The sequence below is a fragment of the Melozone crissalis genome, unplaced genomic scaffold (assembly GCF_028551555.1).
Source record: "Melozone crissalis strain CALT ecotype California unplaced genomic scaffold, PUWL_Pcris_2 ptg000004l_1, whole genome shotgun sequence".
In the NCBI taxonomy this organism is placed as follows: Eukaryota; Metazoa; Chordata; class Aves; order Passeriformes; family Passerellidae; genus Melozone; species Melozone crissalis.
In genome coordinates this window covers 35,129,144-35,156,802 of record NW_026535782.1, presented here as the reverse complement: position 1 = coordinate 35,156,802, position 27,659 = coordinate 35,129,144, and the positions used below count along the sequence as shown (strand labels likewise).

The 27,659-nt window shown below is 35.7% G+C and overlaps 1 protein-coding gene across 1 annotated transcript; it reads left to right on the top strand.

Annotated features, from left to right (window-relative positions):
• On the top strand, nt 1–26,801 carry LOC128938957 (podocan-like protein 1). Its single transcript, XM_054279627.1, has 5 exons — nt 1–89; nt 3,152–4,048; nt 9,855–10,005; nt 21,338–22,287; nt 26,629–26,801. Exons 2-5 carry the CDS (start codon nt 3,172–3,174, stop codon nt 26,799–26,801), a joined length of 2,151 nt encoding a protein of 716 aa, XP_054135602.1. The 5' UTR covers nt 1–89; nt 3,152–3,171.
• Nucleotides 26,802–27,659: the final 858 nt, after the last annotated feature.

Sequence of the window (27,659 nt, the reverse complement as noted above, 5' to 3'; positions counted from 1 at the left end):
CCTGACACTGTTTAGAGCATATATTGGTCGATACAGCCTCTTATTGCATCTGCTCTGGGAATTAAGGAAAGCAGCTTGAAGGCAGAAAGGTAAGTGCTGCTGCATGCTTTAACTGTAATGTTCAGCTGTTTAAATGTAGCTGCAATGGGAACATGAAAACATGACAGTATAAGTTTGCCAATTTGAAAATTGAGCACAAATCAACAGTTTCACTGTCGATTCACTTTCTCAGTTTCCTTAAAACAGCTTCACATATTTTGTACATCAGTGTTGCAATTTTTTACAGTCTGCTTTGTTCTACATTGGAATAAGATTTGACATACAGTACAAAGAAGTGTGTAAGCTACTCACTGTTTACTTTTTCATTCATAATATTAATGAGAGCTTTGTAAACCCCATTTGCTAAACCATTTACTCCATTCTACAAAAAGAAAATGTATCCTGATATGTAAATAATTAATCACATAAACAGTGAGAGGGAAACAGTAGATATTTTTAAATTTCTAATTAATTTTAAAGCACATTTTAAATATACTAGTGAAACTTAAAAAATGTGGTCTTTTGCAAACTGGGTAAGAAGTTAAGCTACAGAATTAAGGTTGATTGACTGTTAGTTTTATATGTATTTTGTTGCATAATAAATTAATGATTAAGGAAATATAGACACGGTCAAACATAATTTGAATCGTATTTCTACATTAATTTCAGAAGCGTTTTCCCAAAATTATGGATTTATAATTTTGTATGTTTTGGCAAGTTGCCTGAGCAACTTCACAAATATTTTCACAGGTATTTTGCAACACAACTGCTTAGAACAGGCACAGGTAATTAATTAAAGCATGTTTATGTTGTAATATAAAAATGTAAGAATGTTTTCTGATTTTATATTTTGTATTCATGTAGTTCAGTGCAACAAACAAGCATGATCTATTAACCTTTTACACTTCTGACGGTAAGACATTCAGATACCTGAATGAGAAATGCATTAATAAAACAAGTTAAATAAGTTTCCTATTTACTTTGCAATTTTATGGTGCATGTAGGCTCATATGCCCCTGAACTATAGAATTGTCACAAAAATTCTAAAACGTTTTGATAAATTAATTCAAAACACTTGCCATCTAACATTTTTAGTTACTTGAAGGGTCCTGCAGAGCAGTAAAATTTTTACTCTATTTAAAGGACTGTAAGACTATGATATCAATAATGAAACTTAGCATAACAAATATAATTTGAAACCAGAAAAAAAAAGAGTTTGAATTTTAAATGTCTATGTTATTTTTAAACTATAAAATTAAGGAGGTGTGTAAAAAATGTCACCATAAGGCCAAAGAGTGTAGTCCAAGGAGTTCATTACACTCTTTTTATACTTTGAATACAGAAGTACTTGATTTCCTTTCTTTAATGTTTAGTACCTAAATAGGACTGGATTTTGAGATGAATTGTGTTGCTGCAGTCTTTGTTTTCAGATGAGCTGTACTTATTTATACCAGCAGGGGACTGAAGGTCGAGCTCATGTTCATGTTGCATGTTCTCATGAAGTAATGAAAGACAGGCAAAGAAAATTACACTGACAGCTACTATTTCAATGATTATCCTAGGGTTTGTAATTAGGTAAATGTGATGGGACCAACACCATGGAGATGATATATAATCAGATTCTTTTCTGGGGGACAGCAGTTTTATATCTAGCAGTGGGACTTTATGGGTTATTGAGTAGAGGTAACATAAGAACATTTTTAAGAAATTCTTTGTGCTATACTACATGAGATCAATAGGCTCTGCCTAGAGATGCTTTAAATGAGATTGTTATCTCACTACAATATAGTATGGCTTTTAAGAAGCCAATAGGAAGAAAGACATTTAGAATTAGGGAAAATTTTGCAGCTATGGCCCTACACTTTAAGTCCCCTGTGTAACAATTCCAATAGCAAGACTAACTTACTCTGCTGGAAAATTGCCCAGATCTGAGATCAATGCCTTGTGGTCTGTTTACAGGCTTCACATACTTTCTGAAATTCCTTGAGAAAAAAAAAAAAAAGGTTTTAAGGATTTTCTTAATCCTCTCAGTCTCTGAACAGTAGTTGAGTACTTGGAGCCTTGTCTTTTACTAGTGAATATCAAAGCTCACTGACTTTATTGATACTTTTCCAGCAGAAGATCTATCTAGACAATTAGAGGTATAAACAGGATACTAGTCTTCACAGATTAATTGACATCTTGTGGGGTACCTGATGAGAAAGCAATGGCCTTAAAGAGTTAAGTGACCCTATGTATACTGAATCACAAACACCTCCAAGGAAACCAAATGTCCTTTTGCTGTATGTGAACTGAACAACTAACTATGTAAAGCCAGTGTTTTATTGTTCAATTAATTTAGAAGGGACATACAATGTAACCAGCACCTTTGCTGTATAGAGAATTTGCAAGGACATTTTCACTATCTGAAATTCAATCACTTCAGGTCCACTCTCAGATTCTGTCATTTCAGATCCATTGCACACATATGAATACTGGTTGTTTGGCATGTTAAAGATAATATGCTTTATATTCCTATTAGTTTGTTCTTTAGGTGACTATGAAACTTAGTGGACCATGCTTCACAGAATATAATCCATGAGAAGAAGAGATTTCAAGCCACACACATCTTAACAGCCCACCATGCATGAGAGCATTACCCTCAGTTATAACTTCCCTGTCTCTTTCAAACTTAAGTCAACTAGCAACATGTTTAGAAATGAGACAATTCAGCACACAAGGAATGCTTGGTAGAATTTAAATGGTGGAACTTTCTCTGAACGTGGCCTTCAGCAAAACTGAAAACTTCTGTGGCAAGTTTAAAAACCTTGTACTTCATCATCTTTCTTGTGACCTAATCAATGAATGCAGAAAGATATAAAAAAGTTATACTTACAACAGCAAAATGGCCAGAAATTTTGCATTGTGAAGGAAGACTATACAAGACAGGGGCAGTAATATAGTATTAATAATGTAATACTAACAACCCAATATATTTTTCTCTTAATTAAAAACTTAAAATAGGAACCATAATTAGTTTTTAAATATAATCTTTATGTGGTAAAATTTCAAATATTGCTGAGAGAGATGAAAAACTAAAGTTATATCCTGTTTATTCCCTTTCATCATACAGGAACAGGACACATTAGAAAGATGACTCTAAACTCCCTAGCTGTCTTTCTGCTGTTGATCAGTGGCATTTTTTGCCAGTATGACTACGGTCCTGGAGACGATTATGGCTATGATCCTTTCGGGCCATCTGCAGCAGTCTGTGCCCCAGAATGTAATTGTCCTTTAAGCTACCCTACTGCCATGTATTGTGACAATCTTAAGCTGAAAACCATTCCCATTGTCCCAAGTGGAATTAAATACCTTTATCTCCGAAACAATATGATTGAGGGAATTGAAGAGAACACGTTTGACAATGTAACAGACCTACAGTGGCTGATCCTGGATCACAACCATTTGGAAAATTCAAAAATTAAGGGAAGAGTCTTCTCTAAACTAAAGAACCTGAAGAAACTTCACATTAACTACAACAATTTGACTGAAGCTGTCGGACCACTTCCCAAAACTCTGGATGACCTGCAATTAAGTCACAACAAGATCACAAAAGTCAATCCTGGTGCATTTGAGGGGCTGATGAACCTGACTGTCATTCACCTCCAGAACAACCAGCTGAAAGCAGATTCTATTTCTGGGGCTTTTAAAGGCCTGAATTCACTTTTGTATCTTGACTTAAGCTTCAATCAACTTACAAAGCTACCAACAGGACTGCCTCACTCCCTGCTCATGCTGTATTTTGATAATAACCAAATTTCCAATGTTCCTGATGAGTACTTCCAAGGTTTTAAAGCCCTACAATATTTACGCTTATCCCACAATAAATTAACAGATTCTGGAATACCAGGTAATGTCTTCAACATCACATCCCTAGTTGAGTTGGATCTCTCCTTCAATCAGCTGAAGAGCATTCCAATTGTCAGTGAGAACCTGGAAAACTTCTACCTCCAAGTCAACAAAATTAACAGTAAGTTAAATTTGCACATATTCATTAATGTTTACCACAGACTAGATACTGATGGCCTATGCAAGTATCTGAAATAACACATGAACCAGTCTGAAAAAATATTACTGTTTAGACTGTTAGCACACTGACATTTACCTAACAGTTGTCCACATTCATGTTAAAAGACAGATATTTACTGGACAGCCACTCAATATATCCTTAAAATGAGAAATTTATGCTTTCATGCTAAAGTGGATTTTTTCCTCAAACTTTCATCTTTTGTAAATTGGAGTAGGTACATAGAAGCCAAGGAAGCTGTCTTGTACAATTCAGGAAAAAAATGAAAAGTTTGATCAGTGCAAAAAGATGTTCAGAATTCTTAAGTTAACAAAACAGAGAGATGTCAGGTGAGGATATGACTATGGTAACCTTTCAGGTGCTGGTAATCAAAATGCTGGAGGGGGGAGAAAGGGAGAAAAAACAAATTCATAAGGTAGCAGGCGCAAGAGGTAGTGAAAAAGATACATCAAAGTAACTGCATTTGTTTCTTTCCTCCCTTGCCTCATGCAGCATCCTTCCAAACCTCTCTTGAAATCCAAAGAGCTGCTCCTGTTCTTTCTTTTCATTCCCGTTTTGCACATTACATGATCAGGTGGCAAGTTTGTCTCCATTCACTTATAATCTGAAAAATGTTCCTTGTGAAGCCAAGAAATGCCACACCTTGCCTGAGACCACGACGGTTTCTGCAGAGACAGGGCTTTCACAAGGCTGTCCCCTTCCTGGGCTGACAAGGAGGGGTTGCAGAGCTGGAGAGGCCTCACCACCACCATGCCAGAAGTTCCCAGCTGCACCTTCATCAGTGGCAGTCCCTGATGGAGAGGGAGATATGCCAAGTATGACTGTGGTTTTTCAGGAGGATTTACATCATCTTGCTTGTTTATACAGAGTAAACTCCAAAATCCTCCCTTCTGTTTGCCTGCTTGTATCCATCAAGGATTAAGAGTATCAGTGTTAGCTACTCCATACATAGCTAACTCCATGGAGACCGTAGCCTTTAAAATCAAACATTTTTAGCGCAGATCTTACCAGATTTAGGGGAAGATAGTTTGAAATGTTTTGTATTTACTATGTTTCATTTTTCTCAGTGGCTTTTTTTTCCTAGAGCATCTCGGTTTCTTGTTTTGATAAGGGAAAACAATGAGTTAATACTTCCCACCCAAGGCACCACATACAGAAACCTGTGGAACTCTACCAGATACTCTGCCACTCCTAAAATAGCTAAAAATAATGATTTTTAACTTTTCATGAGATATAAGCACTTTCCCCTACTTAGGATGATCTGAGCCTTCTGCAAGATAACCAGGTACCAATCTTGGCTGCTATTCACTTTTCCAGGGACATCAGAGTCAGAGACTATGACAACAATTTTAGCTTTTCAGGGCAAGCTACATTTTCAGGGGGTTGGTGTGGGGAGTGGATGCTCACCAGCTACTGCTACATTACCATCACTACCCTATGGACTGATGCAACAAAATTATGATTTACTGATTTTTTTTTCTTTATCATAAAATCTAGCAGACTTCAACAATCAATTTTCTTAGCCATCTAATTTTACAGGCATAATATATAGTTCCCTAAGATGCTGATTGACAATGTGGTATAAAAATAAATTAAAAATAATCATCAATATAGGTCAAACAAAGCCCTTGGATTTCACCATTCATGACACCTGACCTACAGCTGTGAGTGCTTAGTCTTTTGGGAAATTGATTTGATTGGTCTGTGATTATTTTAAGCCTCAAATCAATGACCAGTTCCTTTGTTTAATAAATTGTCATGATTTACCCGTGATTTATGAAAGTAAATCAGGCCAGCTTCCATTCCATGTGATGGCCTATGATACCCTTATGCTGTGAGAGACTTCTGTCTAAGGAGTAATAATTTGTCCTCAAATACACAAAAGGATAATCTTGCAGTTTGTACTTGCTTAGATTGAAGTTTTCCTTATACTGAGAACTAATATAAAGATATTTCTCCAGAGCTCATAACTTGCTATGTCTCCCTTTTTCTTAGGTACCTTAAAGCTTGTAGTTATTTATATTTGTCTAAGAAAGAATAATCTGGTTCCAGCATTGTTGATATTACTGGAAAGAATATTTCTCTAAATTACTGTCCATGAATTTCACCATGGACTTGCTACAATCATTGTGCAATGTCATTCAGGAAAAATAATCTGTTTGAGAAATTCCCTTATTTGAGTGACTCTGAGTTTTTTGAACAAGAACTGATGAATAAACACCTCTAAATATATAGCAGAATTGGCTTTGCTTTAGTATGTACTGTTTCCCCCTGTGTTGCAAGAAGCAGTAGGTGAAGCAGATAGCAAACTGTTGAGAAATCAAATTCAGAGTAGCTCCTCTGATTTCTAACTAATAGATTGAGGCACGTCCATTATATTGATTGTAGGTGTCAAATCTACACTTTTATCTACTGCACTTGGTGCTCATTGTATCTCCAAGCTAGAAAAGGACAATGGAAGATTTAGAAAAGCTTTCACTTTCTCCACAGCTCAAACATAAACTGTAGTTTCTAAGTCCAAATACCTTTAAGATGCCATTATTATTATATACACAAACACAAGAATGTACACAAGCACACACACACAGACACTTGTGTTACAGACTCCTCAAGGCAAAAAGAAACTCTGCAGGATGGAAAAAACCCCAAGAACCAAAGAGTTTCAGTGAAACAAGAAGAGGGTCCAAAGATGGCCTTTTCCACATTTCATCTGAACCTGTAAGGGATTAAGGAGAAAATTGTTGCTTCCACATGAAACTCCAGGAAGTACTGGGGTTACTCCACATAAATGGAGCATGAAAGGGGAAATATGAAAATGTGCTAGAGGACAGTTAAGAGTCTATATATCAAATTCTGGAGATGCTTTATGGTCTTTTATCTGGTTCACTCCAACAATTCCCAAAGGAGTTTTTTAACATGGCCTATCTAAAAATCTTTCACATGGGATTAGAGGACAACAGACCAACAATAGTGACTATGGAACTTCAGATCTTGTTAGGATTGCTCACTGTACTGTTAGAATAAAATCCAACTTTCATCCAGTACTTATTCTCTCAGTGTCCGGCTAATGCAAGAACTCTGGGTTGGGAAAATATGTGGGAAAAAATTCCAGGTACACTGGCTCTGAACTTGGATTTTATAAATTCAGGAAGACATTTTTTCACCTACAACATTAATAAGTGTAACAAAAGAGGAAGTAAACTACAGCGATATTCGATGTCACAGTACTGCAGTCTAAAGGAGTTCTAAAGTCTAAAGGAGTATGTTCCCCATACAGATCACAAAGGTAACAGCTCATCAAGTGCACTCACAAGAACCACTGGTCTTCTTTTCTACTAGTTGAGACTGCAATTAAAATGAAACATTTTTTAATATGTTTCTAACAACTGAAAATTATATGAAGAGTATAAAATAAACTTGAGTCTTGATACCCACATTTAAAAGGTGTGGACCAAATATTGAAACAAAATCCCACTGAGGTCCAGGACTGAGTTAATTTGACTTCTGTGAGGCCAAGATCTTCATCCACTTCCCAAGTGGTTTAAGTCTCATAAACAGTCAGCACAGATCAGAGTTTTGTTATCACACTTAAATTTTGTGGTTTACGTGTATGAAGTTTCTGTCCTTTGAGTAGTTAACCATCTATCCAGCCTGTATAAGCATATCTTTTGCAACCAAATGTTAATATTTGTGCTAAAAAGTAATGATATGAAAAAACCCCAACAATTTAATTTTATAAAGTTTTTAAATGTTTGTCATCAGCAAAAATATACTTACCATGTCACTCCTGAATGACAAGAAGATGGAAAAAATATTAGAATTCATGTTTATTTTAAACTTTACAAGTTAAATCCAAGTTATCTGAAGAAAACTGGAAATAAATAGTCAATGACATAGCCTATAGCCCAAGAAAATGAATTAAAATCTCAGGAATTTATGTTTTCATTCAGCAAAATTCCACCCAGACATAATCCTATAAAAATCTCTCTGATCATATGATCTTAATGAACAAGAATTATTAGTTTACTTCTGCTGGTACATTCTGAACCAGAGTAGTGTCAGAATTGGTCTGAAGTCTTAAAATTTTACTGTATGACAACATGGACTGCCCAAAGGATGCCATTCACCTCTCACCCTTTCAAAAGAAGGCAGCACTCTATACAAAATCTAGGAAATTGCTTTGATTTGCTTTAATCAAATCTTGGTGATCAAGATCTGACTATTAAATTATGTTTCCTTACCTCCTACTTGAAACAACTTATTTTGTGGATGGTACTTGAGTCTTTACCCGCTTAACATCAAATCTCTGTCCAAAATATTGCCTAAGCTCTTATGCTCCAAAGAGCTGCCTGTACATTTATATTTAGTTTACTAAAGTCATGTTCCATTAGTGATAGAAAATTATTGTAAAGCATGTCCTGGAAGAATCCAATTAGAAGAATGTTAATCCAAAAGTTTATGAGAAGTTATGAAAGGTCCTTCCTCCACTTCCTTTAGTACTACAATTTGATCATGCTTTCTTAGATGAGTTAATTAGCCACATAGAAAAGATACATAAGGTGGCCTATGAAAGGTAAATCAAATGATATTTGATTTTGATAATACTAACTTGATGTCTCAGAAAGTATGAGAGGCATGGGTTCATTGAAGGAGTGCCTTTAACCTTTTAAAGTATTTTCTGTATGAATTAATGCAATGTCAGTGTTCTGAAGATGAACAAGTCTCTCAGACTGTTTTTTTGGTAGTTATAGAGCTTTTCAGTAGATTAATTCTCTGTCTGACTCAAAGGAAACAGTGAATGAAGACTCTCTTTGCAAAACTACACCGTGGTATGCAGGGGCCATCAGATTTATTCACATACATTCTTTCCTGAGGATGGATCTACTCTGCATGAAAGAGGTCTATAATATGGCTGGGTGTGTGCTCTTCATACTGAGCAGAGAACTTCAGTGATTCATGTAATTTCTGCCTTACAGTTAATACTGATCATAGGACACAAGGCAAATTTCCATTCAAGAACTATCCGGTGTTACGTGAATCCTCCAACTGAATAGAGACCATATATAACATGATATATAAATTACAATAAATATATATATTTTATAAGTAATTTTTAAATTTATACTCACCTAATTCTGATGTGGAAAGGTTCAACTACACAGTTTAAAGGTAAAGCTCTTCAACCCTACACCCAAATTTCCTTCTGAAACAGGCAAATCAAAATGGCACATATAAAATACATATGAAATACACAGACACCCACTGGACTGCCTGTTCTTTAGGCTAAAGCTGTATCATGGTTTCAATTTCTCCAGAAGCTTTTTGCTTCCTTCAATATCTTGTAAAATCCATTGTAATGTACACAAACTGACTGATTCCTCTCTTTGCATCTCGAGGTTTTTTTTTAGAGCCGTTTTTCCTTTTATCTAAATGCCAGATTAGACCTCTATATAAAATTTGAAGTCTAAAAGTCAAACTTGTACCGGAAGAAAATGGCATTTGAAAAGCTCAGTCTTCAAATTCTGAACCTCTCACAGCTAACAGAAAGAAAATCTCCCAACACAAGTCCCTCAGGTTCCAATGAATTTACAGGGTCATTGTAAATGCAAAATACTGATAATAGTATAATGAATTAAGGTCACAATTTTCAACTGAAATCCAAAAAAAAAAAAAGTAGAAATATAAAGTTTTTGTCCTATTTGTGCTAATTATTAATGGTTTCCTCTTATTTCTGTTCTGTTTGCTTCAGAGTTCCCACTGAGCAGCTTCTGTAAGGTGGTTGGGCCGACGACCTACTCCAGGATCACGCACCTGCGCCTGGACGGAAACAACCTGACGCGGGCCGACCTGCCGCAGGAGATGTACAACTGCCTGCGGGTGGCCGCCGAGATCTCGCTGGAGTGACACACCTGCGAGCGCCCAGCTCCCTCCCAGGGACACTCCCTGCACGAATAACACACCATGGTAGTGTTTTAACATTAGGGTATGCCTAAAAGCAAGTGTCAGTCTGCATATTATCCATTCTGTTTGTGAATATTTAGTAAGGACTTGGCAAATTTAAGGGAACGTGTGCATATTTTTACGAATGGTTCTACTTAGAAAGCACAAGAATTACTAAATCTGATGCAAAATATGTCTTTATCTGGCTAAATGAGATGATTTAAAAGATTCAACTTCATAAAAATCTATATTCATGCATGCAGTACATGCCAGCAGGTTCCAGACTCACAGGGAAGTTAGTTGGGATTCGATGTGAGTTATAGTGATCAGTATGGGCTGGCCTGTGTCCATACAAGATTCCTGCCCAACTTTCCTAATCATCATGCCTTTTATATATTGTTACCCACAGCAAAGGAAAAAATGATTTAACAACATACGAACAATTTAAAATTTGTGAAAATATGTGTTCAGAGCCTATGACACTGTTATATTAATGGAATACATGAAAGATAACAAGGAAAAAATATTCAGGTTAAATAATTGTTTACTCTTCTTTTTGTCATACTTTCATTTAACTGTCATGGTAAGATTTTTATTCATTGCTGGTATAATTGTTATTTCAAAATAAATCATATATACAAATATTTTTATTCAATTACTTGCATGCTATTTTTAACCAGAGTGTAGAAAATAAAACATATCAAATAGTGTCCTTTTGTCCATGTCATTGACAACTATGTTTCTTTCTTTTATAAAATGAAAAAAAAACAGGTTAGGACAAGACAATCTAAGCTATTCTATCATTATAAAAATTATTGTAAGGTTAAAAAAACTGTTTTCTCTACTTTGACATTTCAATATTTTGTAGAAATAATTCAACATGTGCCACTACACTTGCGTTGCCTTATGAAGTTTGCAGTATGGAAATCATGGCACTATGAAAACGTGCAAACTAATGTTTCAGTATTGTCAAAAGAACAGTGAAATCTCTCAGAAACCACAGGTGGTGAGTAAAATGCAGCTACACATGCTAAAGACATGGTAGTATGTTCCACCCAGGACTAAATAGTCCAAATATTGTCAGCATCTTGGAACACACTAAAATAAATGTGTTAGTAACTGAGAGCTGTAAGTGGCTTGCTTGCAAGTACAGATCATCCCATGGGTACTGTTTTATTTTCAACTACTGGACTATTAAACATTCAAACAGAAACTTTGTTAGTTTCTATAGCAAAAGCAGAAACTAGCACCTCTGAAAAAAACCCCAAACCGATTCGTACCAAACCATTTTGTTGGCACGTTGCCAGTTCCAGATGTTCAAAATCAAAACACAATTCACAAAGAAACCTGGGACTAAAACAAAAAGAGATTCAGAAAACAATGGAAATATTTCCTTCCTTTTTTCTTTCATTTTGGAATTCATAAATGTTGCTGCTTTTTTACCCACGTACAGGAAAGATTGACAGTAAAATTTGTTAGAAGTTGGCTAGAATTTTCAATGCAGAATGAAGTGTACATCTGGGGCCTTCTGAACACATCAGGGTGGGAATCACTGTGGAATAGCACCTAGGCATTGTTACATAGAAAAAGAAGAAGGAAGTGCATGCAAAACACCCCAAAGAAAAGAAAATTGAATGACAAATGGTATTTAACAATTTCCAGATAGCTTTTAACCCAACTGTTCCCTTCGTGGAAAAATATACTAAACACTAAGACCTCTAGAGCACAAACTGATGAGATATGCCAGCTGATGGCTGTAATCTAACAACACAACAGAAAATTATTATTCTTTTCAGCTTATTTCAGTACACTGACTACTTTTATGCAAAATGAAGGAGTGTGAACAATAAGACTGGGAAGAGTCCAACTCATGATAGAGTAGAACCTGTCAAGAGAACTTCCTTCAACCTTCTTCTTTCCAGGTAATGCCAAGGTGCTTCCCTTAGCCTCTCTGAATATACCATATGTCTCAGTCCATGTCTCCCTGCAGTCTGCCACTGTCTAAAAGAGTGATACAGAAAAGGTGTCCAGTTTCAGGATGTATGGTAAAAGGGAATGGTGACAAAGAGAAAGTTCAAGAAGGAGAAATTTGAGCTGGACATACAAAAAAATTCTTCCCAATGAGTTCATAAAGTACTGTCATACATTGCCCAAGGAGGCTGCATACTCTACATCCTCAGAAATTTTCATAACTTCCATGGGTAATGCCCAAAGGGACAGATTTGTCTTTGAAGCTAGTCTTAGTTTTAGAAGGAGGTTGAACTAAACAACTTTCAGATGTTTCTTCAAACTTATTTATAACTTCTGTGAATATGTGATTCTAAGAGTACTAGTAACCAATGGGGAAAAATATCAGTTTTACTAACCAGTTCTACAGCTGAAGAGTTTAGCATGAAATTCATATGGAAAATTTCTTGTTTCAGGTTCCAGTCCATAATTCCAATTCCTATGATACTCACAAAATCTTAACTTAGCTGACATTTGGATATAGATTCCATAGGCAGGAACTGTGGAATCTTTCTTTCGATACTTTTGCTGGCTTGTGCCAATCTGCTCCCATCTTAACACTTGTGATTTACTGAGTAGTGACAGTGAAATCAGAGATCCATTCCTTCTTACTCTCCCATGTGGGACAGCACAAGCAAACATGCCACCATCCCAATGGACAGAGTGCTCATGGAGGACATTTTGGTTATGATTTTTTTTCACATTCTGATATTGGTTAAAAGGCTTTCCATCCATAAGCAAAAGAACTTAATTGGCATGCCTTAAGGCTTTCACACAGAAATAACTCTTTTCTACTTAGCCTGAAAAGTTCAGCATCAGTTGAAATGAGAAAGAAAAGAGTGCTAGCTGTACTTTGGGACACCCACCTTGAATGTAGAAAGGTCAGGTTCAAGTACTAGGGCAAATTATCACTTCATTATGTAAAGAAAAGCAGCTTTAGAGGCTGTGGCACTTTTTATCACACTGTTCTAAAATAAGATTGTGATTGTGGGCTAAAATGTACATATTGCTACTCTTTAGTGCTATAAACATGATGCTTTGTGAGTGAACCCTCTTCTACCTGTTTTAAGAGGTGAATCATCTTCATTTTCATAATTTCAATTATTAATCTAGAGATCAAATAATACAATATTTTTAACAAGTTTTGATTAGTAGAAAAAATTCTTTTTAAAAGTATAATCCTTCTTATGTGGTACATCTCTGCTACAGCTACCTTTTAATTCTGAAATTATTAAAGAAAAGCAGAAAATAAAGTCTAATTAAGAAGGAAGTGAAGAAATTAGGTAAATACATGAGAAGAGAAATATTATTTAAGTTCTACATATGACAGTGTAGAAACAAAGGGGTTTGGTCCAATGCACCTGACTTCTGAAGAAGAGAAAAGCTGCTGCACTGTGCAAAAAAAAAACAGTTTTGTCTTTGCTCTGTGAATCCCAGTGTGGGGCAATGCATACAAGTCTGTCATGGCATTTGCTCAACCTGAACAGAGCACATATTCAAATAACTATGAAGATACTTTGGAACCCATTAAATAATACTTGCATAAATATATTTCCATTGATGATAACACTTTCATTGAAACACGCAAAATATTTCAGACAGAAGTACTGGAAGTCTTTATAAATTTCGTAAGTTATAAACCAATTTAATAATAAGCTATCTTGAAGATAAACAAGTCTTTCAAAAGTCCTATTTCCACCATCTTTCCAGTAGCACATTGTGTGATTTTGCCATCCAGCTTACTACACACACTGGTTTCTAAACTGCATGAACAAAAGTTTCCTGAACTTCACTTCTAGATTTCATCATTTTGCTGTCAAAAAAATAAACAGTATGACCAGCAAGTTTTCAAAACTATGTGCAATGCTGCATTGATTTGAAGAAGAATTTGTGATTACTTGTGTATAAAAATGGTTTTTTTTTTTTTGTACAGGTTCTTAAGTTTGGATAAGAAGAACCATCCCCTGCAATATTATTATTCCCACCCTCAATTCAGAAGAAGGAAAGGTGTGTTGTTCCTAATGGAAATCACAGCCTTGAGCTATGCATTACTCAGAAAATGCAGAAGGGAACTAGGCATTTATTGCTGGGATTCCCAGCTGCCACCATGAAGATCATGGAATAACCTAAGAAAAGGGCAGATAGCATCGGAGAACACCCCTTTGATTATTTAGGGTTATTTAGGTCATTCTTTAGGGCTGTGGAGCCCTACATGGTGCTTGGACAGGGATGGGTGATGAATTCTCCCTGGAGCTGGGTCCCAGAGCTGTCTTCAAAGAAAAAGGTGGTGTCGGTTTGCATCAAAGTGCTGGGTGTTGAGGAATTTCATCTACACAGTAAAGACTGAGTTTCAATGTGTTCCATCTGAAAGGATAATCAGTGACTGGAGCAGTCATGGTGAGGGAGATTTGAGCTTGAAGTTGGGACTCTGGAAGAAAACTCAAGTGCTTTGGGAAACGCCAGCTCTTGAAAGCGATGACTGATATCACAATTTAAGAAAATAAAGATCACATAGTCTAATGTTTAATTTCAGTATTTCCCAAGAGTATCTGCATTAAAAATTAGAGCAAAAATTACTACAATTAATGGAAAATAAGAGCTGAGTTTTCATATAGCTTATGCCATTTGGCTTTTCTCTCTAAATATTAAAAAAGCCCCTGAACCTTGAATTTCTCATGTGGCAATATCACTGTAGCCGATCATTACTGTAAAGGGAACAAAATGTTTTTTTCATTAAGTTGTGGGCATTCTCTTTTATGCAACGCTTGTCACTCATTTTAGAGGACAGATCTTTGTGTGAGTTTAAACTTCTTGAAATCTATTGTCTTACTGTGGGGATCTAAAATGAAGACGAATTAAAATATTTTGGACTTCTTTAACAATAGGAGGAAACAAGAAAACAGAAGTTTACATAAATTAAGGATAAGGATATAATTAAAGGATAGTAAAGCCAGTTTGTTTTCACTATCCTGATGTTATCTCAGAATATTTAATCATTGATGGTCTATGGTTCAAAACTTCTGCAGGTTTACAGAATGGGCATCAGATCATTAATTCATATTTTCATTTACCATTAGTTGTCTGGAAAATATAAATCATCTAAATAGGTACACATTGTCCCAGCAACTCAATGTGTGTCACTGATAAATGCATGTTAGATATTTTAATTTGAGATACAGCTAGCATTTTAAAAATAGACTCCCAGGGTGGGGTAGATTTGTTAGTGTTGAAGTTGTTGAAATCATGAAAACAAAGTAAAGTAAGAGATTGACAGTAACATTTCTATAGTAGTTAAAGTAAACCTAGCAAGCCAAGACAAATACCAGATTTTGGCACTGTGTCATGGAACCTTTTTGGTGTCACTGTGGTAAAGAGTTCAAACCAGAGAGAAAGCGAACAGAGTGCCAAAAAATTATTTAATGAAGCATATGCAGGAGTCCAATATATTTCCCATAAAAGCTGAGCCCTTTTCCATAGTTGTTCTTTTCTGAAACGTGTTGCTCTGCAATGATCACTTTCAGCTAAGCTACTCAGTTCCCACTTTAGTTTTGATAAGGGAGTGAAGTTGTGCAGAAAGTAAACTGCTAAAGTTTGTTTCTGGACTTTTAGAATATAATCTTATTTTCCTAAATCCTATATAAAGAAGAGGTCAGGTGACATCTCCTTTTAACAAATTAAGCCAGTCAAACTGTTCCCCAGGGTTTCTTTAACCAATGTACTCTGATCTAAAGTGAGAGGTCCCCACATAAACTCCCTATACTTTGGCTGTCTGCATATGCACAAAAAATGCCTAATTAAATATGAAATGCAATTTCTTCCACTGCAAGGTCTAAGCATGTAATTCTAGACTTCTAGTAGAGGTGCAGCATTCCTGCTCCTAAGTTTGTTTTGTTTTAATTTCTTTTGTTCACTAGGAATGATGTAGCGTAAAATACATCCATAGGAGCAGGGTCTGAAACATCTGGGCTGGTCCTTTGATGTCTGCAGTGTCCCTTGGGCTAGCCTGAAGGGCTCAGTCATCTGCTTTCTTTTAGACTCTTTGATCTTGCTGACCTTTGGCTGTTTTTAAAAGGAGCAGCAGATATTATTAATTGAGATATACCACTGTCTGCTGGTCAGGGAACTGTTTGGAAATAGAAGTTTTGTCTTTTTGACTCTGGGTAAAACTCAGAGCAGCAATGCAGAAAGAGAGAGATCACTACATGCCTGTTATCAGAAGTGAAAGAGGCAGACTGAAGCCTGAGTAAAAGTCAGCAACCCCATGAAGGTGTCTGGAGTTACCATTAGGAGTATAGGATGAAGGATACACAAACTAGACTTTCTGTCTTCAGCTTTTGAAGCACTACCTTCTCTCCAATAACCATGAAGACAATTCAAGAGCCTGTTTCAGATGAACTGATTGTCCTGTGGAGCAAGGCACACAGTTTTAAGTAAAGTACTGCCCAAATTGAGGCACCCTGGATTGCAGCCGTTGCTAAATGGAGCAATGCACAGGGCTAATGGGTAAGCTCTGCTTGCAGTACACTCCTGGGTTTGCTGGTGATGAACTATACACATGCTTGATGCTTAACAGACCTTGCTTCAAATTCAATCTGAGCCATATGGCAGCCATTACTGAAAGAAAGCAATGCATTTTTTCACTGTCAGCAGCTCTGATGCTAAAACAGAACAGCTCCAAACAGCAGTCCCAGTTGTCCATTTCTCCTCCCAAAGGGTCTTTCTAGTCTGTCTTTTTTACTCTTCTAGCCTTTCCCAAGGTTGTGAGCTGTTTTAGCTTCAAGCACGCACATTACTTCTCTCAAGGACATGTTACTACACCCTGCAATTGTTGATGCTCTTCACTTTTTTATACAAATTCTCTTGATTAACAGTGTAGATTGAAAGGAGACACATGCAGTAAAAATCCTGTAATAGCTTCAGACGTCTTTCTTAAACTAGAACAAACCCAGCAGTATCTCTTAGAAATTATCTCCAAAATTCAGGATGGGTATCCACAGTATTTTTAATGTAATATTTTTTTCCACCTCCTTTTATTGTTGTGAAAATATCTTTCATACTGTTACTTTTTGAGAGATTGTTCATGGTCTTAGAAGCACTTTGAGTTTCAGTGATGTTTGCCTTTGATCACTCAGCTTCTCAAGTTAAAAATTACCTCATTAACACAAAATTCTTAGCTCTTTCTGAAAATAAGGTTCTGGAAAGAGTCTCAGGTTGGATCTGCAAAACAAAAAGCCTACCAAATTATTAGTCATTTTTGAAAATCTTGGCCACGGTCTTTTATTAGTCTGTAAAACTTTATCACCGTAAAGTGCAACCTTTAAATAAGAAATATTTTACACCAGATGACGGAGGACTCAACACAACAAATGCATGAGATGTGCATAATCTTGAAGGCTCCATGGGAAGAAGGCTTTCTGCAAAGTCTGCTGAACCAGGTAATCATTGTCTCTGCGGAGACATTTCAAATTTTTTTGGGAGAGTGTAAGAAATTACATATGACAGTCATAAACACTCTTGCTTCTTCATTTTGAAGACATTTCTTGTCATTTTTTTTCTGCTTTGTTTTCATCAGAAGAAATGGAAATTCACATTATTGAGAAAGTCTCAGAAAATATATTTTGGTATATTCTTCTCCTAGTGAAGGACTCCTCCTTTGAATGGAAACGTGTGTTTGATAGGGACCAAATATCTGGCCTCAAAATCCACAAAGGGCAGATTGTGACCCCTTGCTGAACAATATTTCATACAAATAGTACCACTGCTTGCCACAAGGTAAACAGCAAGTCCCTTTGCCAGGGACTTCCGTGATAACATAATGAGTATCTGGACATAATTAGCAGGTAAAAATAGAAAGTAAATTCAGACCACCATGAAGCAAAAGATAAATTAAACTTTTTTGTTGTTGCTATATGTAAACATCTGGCAAGATGCATTTAAGTGTGTTACGGCAGATATCTGCCATGAGGACTTGCAATTTCAGTACAACATTTGGGATGGACTCGGCTCTTTCTTTAGTGGCAAAGAGGCCTCCATATTCTCTCTTCACACTTTGTGAAGATTTAGCACAAAAACAAAGCAGCTTTGTACTGAACAACTGCTTGCTGTTTACAAGAATCATAGATACAATTTTCATGGTGAAGCCTCCTTAAATGGTTCACAACTGGACGTACAACTATATTAAATTTCACACAGTGATGCCTCTGCCCCTCTCCATCTTCCTTGGTTGGACTCCAGCTGACAAGCATCCTTGTCACTAATGTGGGGTACCAGCACTCCTGCAGGAGGTATAACTCTTAAACATTTTAAGTTATAGGTGTTTAAAGTGACATTCATAATGAAAATTGGGTGGTTTCATGGCTTTTGTCTTATAATTAGTACATCTGCTTAAAACTAGAACCTTTGCTAAAGGCATAGATGTAAATTAATTTAATCAAATTTAAATTATTAAAATATTCAGTATGCATGAAGGAATCAGTTTTACACCTGCTTTGTAAGAAATCCCTGATAATCTTTAAGATATCTTGAAGGCCCTGGAGGGCTAGTAGAGTGAAACACTTAAGCACCTGTTTTATTTTGAAGCACATAAACAATGCAAAAATTACTGATGGTAAGGGTGCATTTTTTCATAAACAAGAAACATGGGGGTATAAACATAACTAATGAAAAAAATTTATGGTGTGTTTAACATTAGCCTTACTGAATCAGTGAAAGCTGCCCATGTATTGAAGCTTTGCTTTCCTTTTTTGACTACTTTGGTCTTTTCTACTTCTAAACTTCTTTTGAGACATTCTGAGTTTAAGAAGCAAGAGATTAAAAATTATGAAATAGGTTGTTATAGGTTTAATTATTAAAATCAAACAGATGAAACAGAAAAATAATTAAAATAATTATGCAAGTTTTAAAGCTAATATAAATCATTTAAAGTACTAGAATATATTGTATGTTTTCAATATTTTTCCATTAACTTTTCCCTTAAAATATTTATGTCATTGTTCTGGCTTTGAACATGAATAGTTTTTCTGATATGAAGTTGTTACTTTGAGTTTGGACTAAAAAGGAAAACAAAAATCTTCCAAAATGCTTAATGTGAGAAATATGTGTCTATCTTTGGAGAGCAAGTTGGCTGCAAAGAGTTTGCTTTAGATCAATGATGAAAGAAAATTGCAAGAGACACTGAGGAATATTATAACTTTGTATAAATACATGCAAATATCTCTCTGAACAAAAAGGAAAAGGTAAGATTTATTCTTTAAAGAACTGAAAATATTAAAAAATTCTTAGCAAATACATTTGCTCTCTTCTCCTAATGAAGAATTTTGTCTTTAAATGGCATGACAGCATCTGCATTTAATAAAAATCAAATAAAATATTTCCGTAGAAACAGATGGCACTGGTTTTAATCCTTTGTGGCCAAGTCAGGTATTATGAGAATGAGTTATGATGTAAGTCAGCTTCGCGTGTAAAGTATCTTCTAACAAAAATGTTGAATAAATGCACACTTTGGGCTACCTGTTTCATCTAGACCAGCTCCCCTCATCTGATAGAACATAAACAATCAAATGCCTTCAGCTCAGTGACTGGTTGATATTAAGGCCAGGCTTTTCTTCTTTCCCTGCCTAGGTGCTGAGGTGCCTGAGCTGTTTCAGGGGTTAAAAGCTGTAAGCAGTGATGCGTATATATGAGGCTGTATTCCTAGAACACGGCTTGTAGCCTGACTCAAGCTATTACAGTCTAACAACAGGGACCAATAGAAAGAGAAGAAGATCCAAGAAAGCTGAGGTAAGCCCAAACTCTGAAACAATGTCAAACTAGAAGCAATAGTTAATAAGGTGTGCATGGAAATACATCTGGGAATACTAGTATGTACTTCCAGTTTTATATGCTGCTAATTCTTAGGAGGACAGGAAACAAACACAGGGGTTAGCAGCCAAAAGCGGTGAATTTACAGAGATTTCTAACTGGCTTCAGATAGCTCCAGGAATTTGACTAAAAAGGTAAATTGCTTTATATTTCTTTTTTAAAGTGCTATTAAGGTTATGAATATTTACAGAGTAAGAAGGTTGCAAATTCACTGTGCAAAATAGAAATGTCATTCTTTAAAAATACTTTATTTGTTCCTTTCTTTGGAATGCTTCCAGATAGCAGTTTCTGGGGCTGGAAAAGGTACAGGATTCTGCACTTGTTACTGCTAATAACAATGTTGAAAACTATTAAATTACTACATATCATATGCAGCAACTGAACTGAGCTTTTAACCTTACTGATACATTAATCCTATGAGAGAATTTACTTTTATTTAAATACTATTTTTGTTACAGTTAACCTCCTAATTTGACCAGAAATTTCAGCTATCAGTCTTTTGCTTCTACATTGCAAAATGCTTGTTTGTCTTCATGAGCCAGTGAGCAAGATAACAGAGTTTGCAAGGCACTGTTTTTGTGCTACACAAATATTTCCTTTCTGAGTAAATTATCAGTGATAACTTTGTTCATAATTATAATTGTGGAAGAGGCTAAAAAAAGCATATCATTAAGTAGGAAAAATAGTTAAAATGTGCATAAAGCTATGTGAACGGTTAGGTCAGAATTTACTTATTGTGGATATAATTTGATTAGGGTTTCTTTTTTGTGTCATTTAGGGCAGGCATTTGTTTTGTATGTTTGCTTTAGGGAAGGAAATTTGTAACTTTGGATATGATAGAGTGAGTGAGGAGGGGAATGGATTAGTCAAACATATTCCCTCCAAGCTTTTAAGAACATGCCCAACAAACAGCTGTTAAAACACTATTTGATCTTCTACTTTTACATGAAGACAAAAGACCCTGGAAAATCTGATCCAGATGTCATTATAATTCAAGAGAGAGCAAAAACAGAAAAGAGGGGATGATTAATTTTAAAAGGAGGAACACTGCGTACTATAGTATTTATATCATCATGGTAATGATGTCTTCTCTGAAAATTACCCATTACATAATGTAGATTGTAGGTCTGTACAGGAAAACTTACACAAATGTAAAAGAGGTACTGATTTATTATCTAAAAGTTATCCATATTTTCATATTTTTTGAAATGATACTTGCATGAACATCAGTCAAACTGGTAGCCAGTGTGGAGTCTAAGCTGAATCAGGGATATATTTATCACTATATAGCACAGAATTGTTTATACCTTTTATATTACTTTTCAGTTTTCCCTTAACAGGCCATGGATACCACCCTAGAGGGAAGAATTTGTCTGTTTATAAGGGAAATATTATTTTATATGCAAAATTGTATTGTTAATCTAGTATGCTACTAGGGAGTTTTATTGAGAAACAGCTAATTGTTTTTTCCCCTTCCAAGGCAAACACCATGATTTTGAAAGTCTATACAAGCCTTTGGCTCTTATTCTTGGTCAATTCTGTGTGGACTCGAACTGTGAGACAAGTTTATGATGATCTGGATCCTGGCCACTGGTCTCACTATACTTCTGAGTGTCCACAGGAGTGCTTTTGTCCTCCTAGTTTCCCCAATGCATTATACTGTGATAATAAAGGACTTAAAGAAATACCTCCAATTCCAGCCAGAATTTGGTACCTCTATCTTCAAAACAATCAAATTGAAACAATTTCAGAGAAGCCTTTTGCGAATGCCACTCATCTGAGATGGATAAATCTGAACAAGAATAAGATCACAAACAGTGGGATTGAGAATGGTGTGCTGAGCAAGCTGAAAAGGCTGCTTTACTTATTCCTTGAAGATAATGAGTTGGAAGAAGTTCCTGCTCCATTACCAGTGGGTCTGGAACAGCTAAGACTAGCTAGAAACAAAATCTCTAAAATCCCAGAAGGAGTCTTCAGCCACTTGGAAAACCTTACTATGTTAGACCTGCACCAGAACAGTTTGTTGGACAGCGCTCTTCAAAGTGATACCTTCCAAGGACTCAACAACCTCATGCAGCTCAACATCGCAAAAAATTCACTCAAGAAAATGCCTTTAAGCATTCCAGCTAATACACTGCAGCTCTTTTTGGACAACAACTCCATCGAAGTCATACCAGAAAACTACTTCAGTGCAATACCCAAAGTGACTTTCCTTAGGCTGAACTACAATAAACTATCTGATGATGGTATCCCTCCAAATGGGTTTAATGTTTCATCTATTCTAGACCTACAGCTTTCTCACAATCAGCTCACTAAAATTCCACCAATCAATGCTCATCTTGAGCACCTTCATCTTGATCACAACAAAATCAAAAGTAAGTGTGTATTACCAGTGTGAAACCCTTCAAAATCATCTCCATTTTAAATGTCTACTTCACAGTAAAAATGGTCTTTGAGATAAAGTGATTAAAATCATAGAATCATTGAATATTTTGGGAAGGAAGGGACTTCTAGAGGTCCCTTTATTCCAACCTTCCTGCAATAAGCAGGGACATTTGATGAGGTTTCTCAGAGCCCTGTCCAGCCTGACCTTGAAATTTGCCAGGCATGGGGCATCCACCCCCTCTCTGAGCAAAATGTTTTTGTGTTTTATGGATTTTACAGCATATATGTTCTATTAAGATTTATGTCCTCAAAGGTTTTCCATTTTGTGTAAATGAGACAAGGTTTTGTACCCAAGGCAACAGAAGCCTTCTGGTTTTAAGATTCATTTCCAGGACTGTTTCCAAATTCATCCAGGTATAGAGGGGATGTGGTAGCTAGGGATATTACATATTCTATATAATGAAAGTATCTAATCAGTAAGTACTTCATTTCATGCCAAAAGTCAAAATAAAAATGATGACTTTTTATTCACCACTGCATGGAAGGAAGCCAAGTTTCTATATTTATCTTCTCATCATGATGATTTAATTGAATACATGGTCCTTTACCACTTTTTTGTGCCACTGTAGTCCAAAAATATACTAAAAATAATGGTTTGGCTTTTGCACAAAGCAAGGATCTATGACATGAAGATACTTCTTGATGTTAATTAGAGTTAAAGCTTATGACAGATGTTGTTTCTGAACATATTTCATTGCCCCCGGTTACTTAGAGATTTATTTTAATTGCTTCACTGCAAGGCCTCAGGTGCAGACTTTATTCTCTCACTCCAAGTGGACACAAAATTGAAATCAATGGAATGTAGCCTGTCCAGTTTAAGAACAGTTTTGTGTCTAGGTAGTATTTAAAGAACTGTCCAGTCCTCTTCCTTCTCTGAAAAAGTTTGACAAAGCTTAAGACCATGAAAATTAAATTTTGTAGTATGTACAAAATCAAATCTTTTGTTCCAATGACACATAACCTGTGAACTGAATCATTATGCTTTTCCACAAATCTTGTATTCCTTAGTGCCTTTACCACTTTTCAAAAATCATTGTCAACTTAAGCACAAGTTGGCTTGTGGCTGACTTTAGCCAAAAAAAGAAAAAAAGAAGGAAATTATTAGTAAATGAAGTCTCCATGAGACTTTGCTCTGATAGATAATATCTTAAAGGGCCTTTAGGATGGCAAACAAAGAATGTAATTCCATCAGGCCAGAGTAGTAAGAGCTGACACTAATTCTGCAGATTGGTTTCATCTTCTTTAACCCAGATCAATCACTATTTTAAGATAATCAATGTGAAAGGCTTGAAAGAAAAATAGCTGTAAAGTCCTGATCTGGTTCCTTCACAAAAGAGTCCTGCTGAAGGTTTACTTTTATGTGTGCAGTATGAGCCCTTTTTATAACATTAATTCTCAGGTATTCCTTCAAACCACTGCTTTATTGTCTATTGGTGACTCATAGTTACACTGTTGTCATTGCAAGAGTGCAGACATCAGCATTTCTATGTAAATACCATTTGACCATGTTTTATTATATGCTATTTTGTAATATCAATTCCTCATATAAGTGCATGGCCTTATTTCTCCAGAGACCATTTATGAAGATACAAGTTCTTCCTCTGAAACCCAGGAAAGCCAATGATAGCCTCATCATTTGTCTCAGTGGAACAAGAATTTCGCCTACAATCCCTTCCCTAAGGATCGCAATACACAGAGGAAAAAAAAAACATTCCAGTTTTGGAAGTAAAATCAAAATAAATCCAAAACTAATTATGGCTCCAACAGATTTGTAACACATTTGATCTATGGCATTTTAAAACACACATGCCCACATATTTACCTGAGACATACACTTGTGAGGCTCTGGGGAATTTTTAAATAATGGAAAAGAGAATGTTAAAGTAAGCAAAGAGAAGGTATGAAATGATGTAACAAGTGAGCAAGGGTCAGCAGGTGGTATTATTACAGTGCTATCAAAGGACAAATGAAAGGGAGTAAACAGTAAGTTCCCCTGGAGGGGACCAGGAGGACAAGGTAGATACTGTTAGCTGATATTATACCACATTTAGAGAAAGAGAGAAATCCCTGGGCCATGTATCTAAATTTTTTTCCCAAATGGTAAGTTTTACTGGGAAAAGATCTATATTTCTTCAGCAGACATACAGCATTAGCCATTAATGAGAACTTTGGCAGTTTTCCCTTACAGCAGCTCTAGGTTTCATGTTTGAATATTCAAGGACATAAAAATTCTGTTGACAAGTGGTGGAATTCATCTTCTTTGAATAAACTATCCGATATTTTTTTATCTAATTTGTGGTAGTCATACCAACCTCCTACTCCATGGAAAGGGATACACAATTGTATAGGGAAATTCATCCCATCTTAAGGAGGTGTCAGTCCCCTTTTGGAAGTATTCATCTCTCTCTGAATTTATACAGAGAGTCTAAATGGTTTACTTAGGCTGACACAACTTCGACATGGATCATGGCAAGGTGAATTTTACCTCTGGAAGGAACAACCTCTTCCTCCTACTTAAACAAAATTCAGCCATATATCCATGAAGAGTATTGAAAGAGAGAAAAAATTAGAGAGGCTTTTACTCCCCTGATAGTTTGGGTAGGATTTACTGTTTATGGGAAGAGAACAATAAAACCCAAACCAGTTCATACCACACATCATCAGGAAATAACTTCTTCCTAGGTGGCCTGTGGTTAGATAACTGCTGCCTCACTTCAAGCCTGAAGTAATTAACTCAGTGAAAATGAGGGCCGTGAGATAGATTTTAGTCAGAGAAGACAGATATTTAGGATACACTCGAAGCCATCTTGTCTCTATGAACAGTAGTGCTGATCAAACAAAGCAGATATTTTCTGCTAGATAGTGTTGATTCACCAAAAACTTTAAATAGCTGCCTTCTTAATGAAAATTCTTAAGCCTTCTGTGTTGTAAATTCACACATAAAGATAAGCTGTAGCTTGTTTCTTCCAAAAATACCAAAAGCTTTGCCAACATTAATCAAATTTCACAAGATAAACAACCACAATTTGCTATCACGGATATAACAAAAGCTTCGGGCCTTGGCCAACTGGCTGTATTTATCTAGTTTCCATGACAAAGACAGAGTCCACTTCCAAGATGTTGCAAACATCTGGGCAGTTTTTCAAAATAGAGTGGAGGGGGAAAAAAAAAAAAGTTATGGGAAAAAAAGTTTAAAAAAGTTATGTTGTTATTTTTACTTCATAACATTTCTCTGATTTTGGAGATTGTAGTCAGAATATTTGTGCATGGCACCATTACTAAATATAAAGGAAGAATTTTTTTTCCTCTTTGTTAGCAAAGAAATTTGTTTAAAAAATCTGTTACATACACGTTCTCCAGTCACTTTTTTTTTTCAGTTAGTCTGGGGCCAAGATCTTCAAGCAGTTAGATCAATCGAAGAATATCATAATTTGGTTAAAGGAATTTGACATCTCTGATAAACAAACAACACTTCAGTGTTTTCTAGAGGCTATTTTGAAGCTGCCTGATTATTTAACAACTAAAAACAAAATATAACAAGTATTTTAGCCAAGTGACAGTGCAGAGGTAACCTAGAGGAGATAAAAAGCCCAAGCTACTCAATACTTCAGAATATGGGTAATGATTGAAGCCATGGTTTCAAATTTTATCTGTACAGAAACAAATGATGCATGATGTATGTAGAATTTTGAGAAGTTGTTAGCTTTCAGATTAGGAAGAAAAATACCTCATTGCACAAGTTATAGTCTTGCAATTAGAACCAAATCCACTTAATAATGTCGGAGAATAGAAAAGTACAGATGTTAAAAATTAAAAACACTATACAAAAAGTTCCTTTGATTCAATACTGCTATTGTTTTGAATGCAAGATCTTCATTAGGCAATACTGTCAGCCTAAAATTAATGTACTGTCACTGAAATAAGATGTTCAAAACCCCTCAGAAGGAATCTTGCCTTGCTCACTCAGAATGTAAAGAGCTATTTCTCAATCCTTACCATGTAGTTGTATAACTTAGTATCCCATTTGTCCAAGGATAAATTATGCATCTAATGGCCTTTTTTCATCATTGCACCACAGTAAATATGTAATTCACTGATCCAGATCACATTATATTGCTTGTTTTCAATCAAAAAGCATTTAAATGAAAACAAAAGCAACAGTCTCCCATGCTAACATCAGTGGAAGTTTACTTTATTTGTGTCCCGGGTGAATTTTATCTTCACAAACTTTTCCCATGGAAATAACCTAACATGTTGATCTACACTTTCAGGTGTCAATGGTACTCAGATGTGCCCAGTTTCCATTGCCCTAGAAGAAGATTATGGTTATTATGGCAACATCCCTCGCCTCCGATACCTTCGTCTGGATGGAAATGAAATTCAGCCTCCAATCCCACTGGACATCATGATCTGTTTCCGACTACTTCAAGCTGTTGTCATATAAAGATATTGCAGTGTCACTCTTGTACCGTGAGAGTGCTAAGATACAAGTTTTGCTGGAATGAAACTTGTTCTAACCCAAACCAAGAAGTAACAGCTTTATTTGACTTTAATTTTTTTCTTTGCTTGTATGTTTTCTACAACTGAAAAGGCTGTTCTTTCAGAAGGGATTTTGTATGGACCTGAAACATGTGCTTAACACCTTATCCTATAAATTCATAACATGAATATATTGAAAAATCATTGGTGTAAGATCCCAAATATTCCAAAGAAAATCGTTACTTACTCCATCTTTCTAGTCAAATGTGACAATGCCTACCCTGCTAACATAATTCCTATAGACAAGTTAGGTGTCTTCATTTTGTTACATAGTAACTAACACAATGAATTTGGGTGCACTTGGCCAAATACTTATGCTAATGAAATCATGAGCTGCATGATTACTAGTTATCAAAACTGCCACTGACATTTCAGATAGTGACTTGTGGTGAACAACCACTTAACACGCAAATAACCCATAAATTGCTGTCATCCTTTGAAGATTAATACTTTTAAGGTGAAAAATACATGAGGCTTAGCATCCAAAGCAGCATGCTGAATATATATCATTGTAGGGACTCATTCAGTGAATTTCAGAACTGGAATAAACTGATCCAACTCAAATCCAGGGATAAGAGAACATGAGATGTAATCTTGTTCTCTCAATGTACCAGTTTTCTGCTATTTTATTCTATTTATAGTCTTGACATAATTTCTTTCTGTAACTTTGGAATCATCATTGAATATCTGGTAATTTTAGTTTGCAGAGAGATACAACCAAGAATAGGAATGATTACATATTTCATGGACTAGGTACTTCATA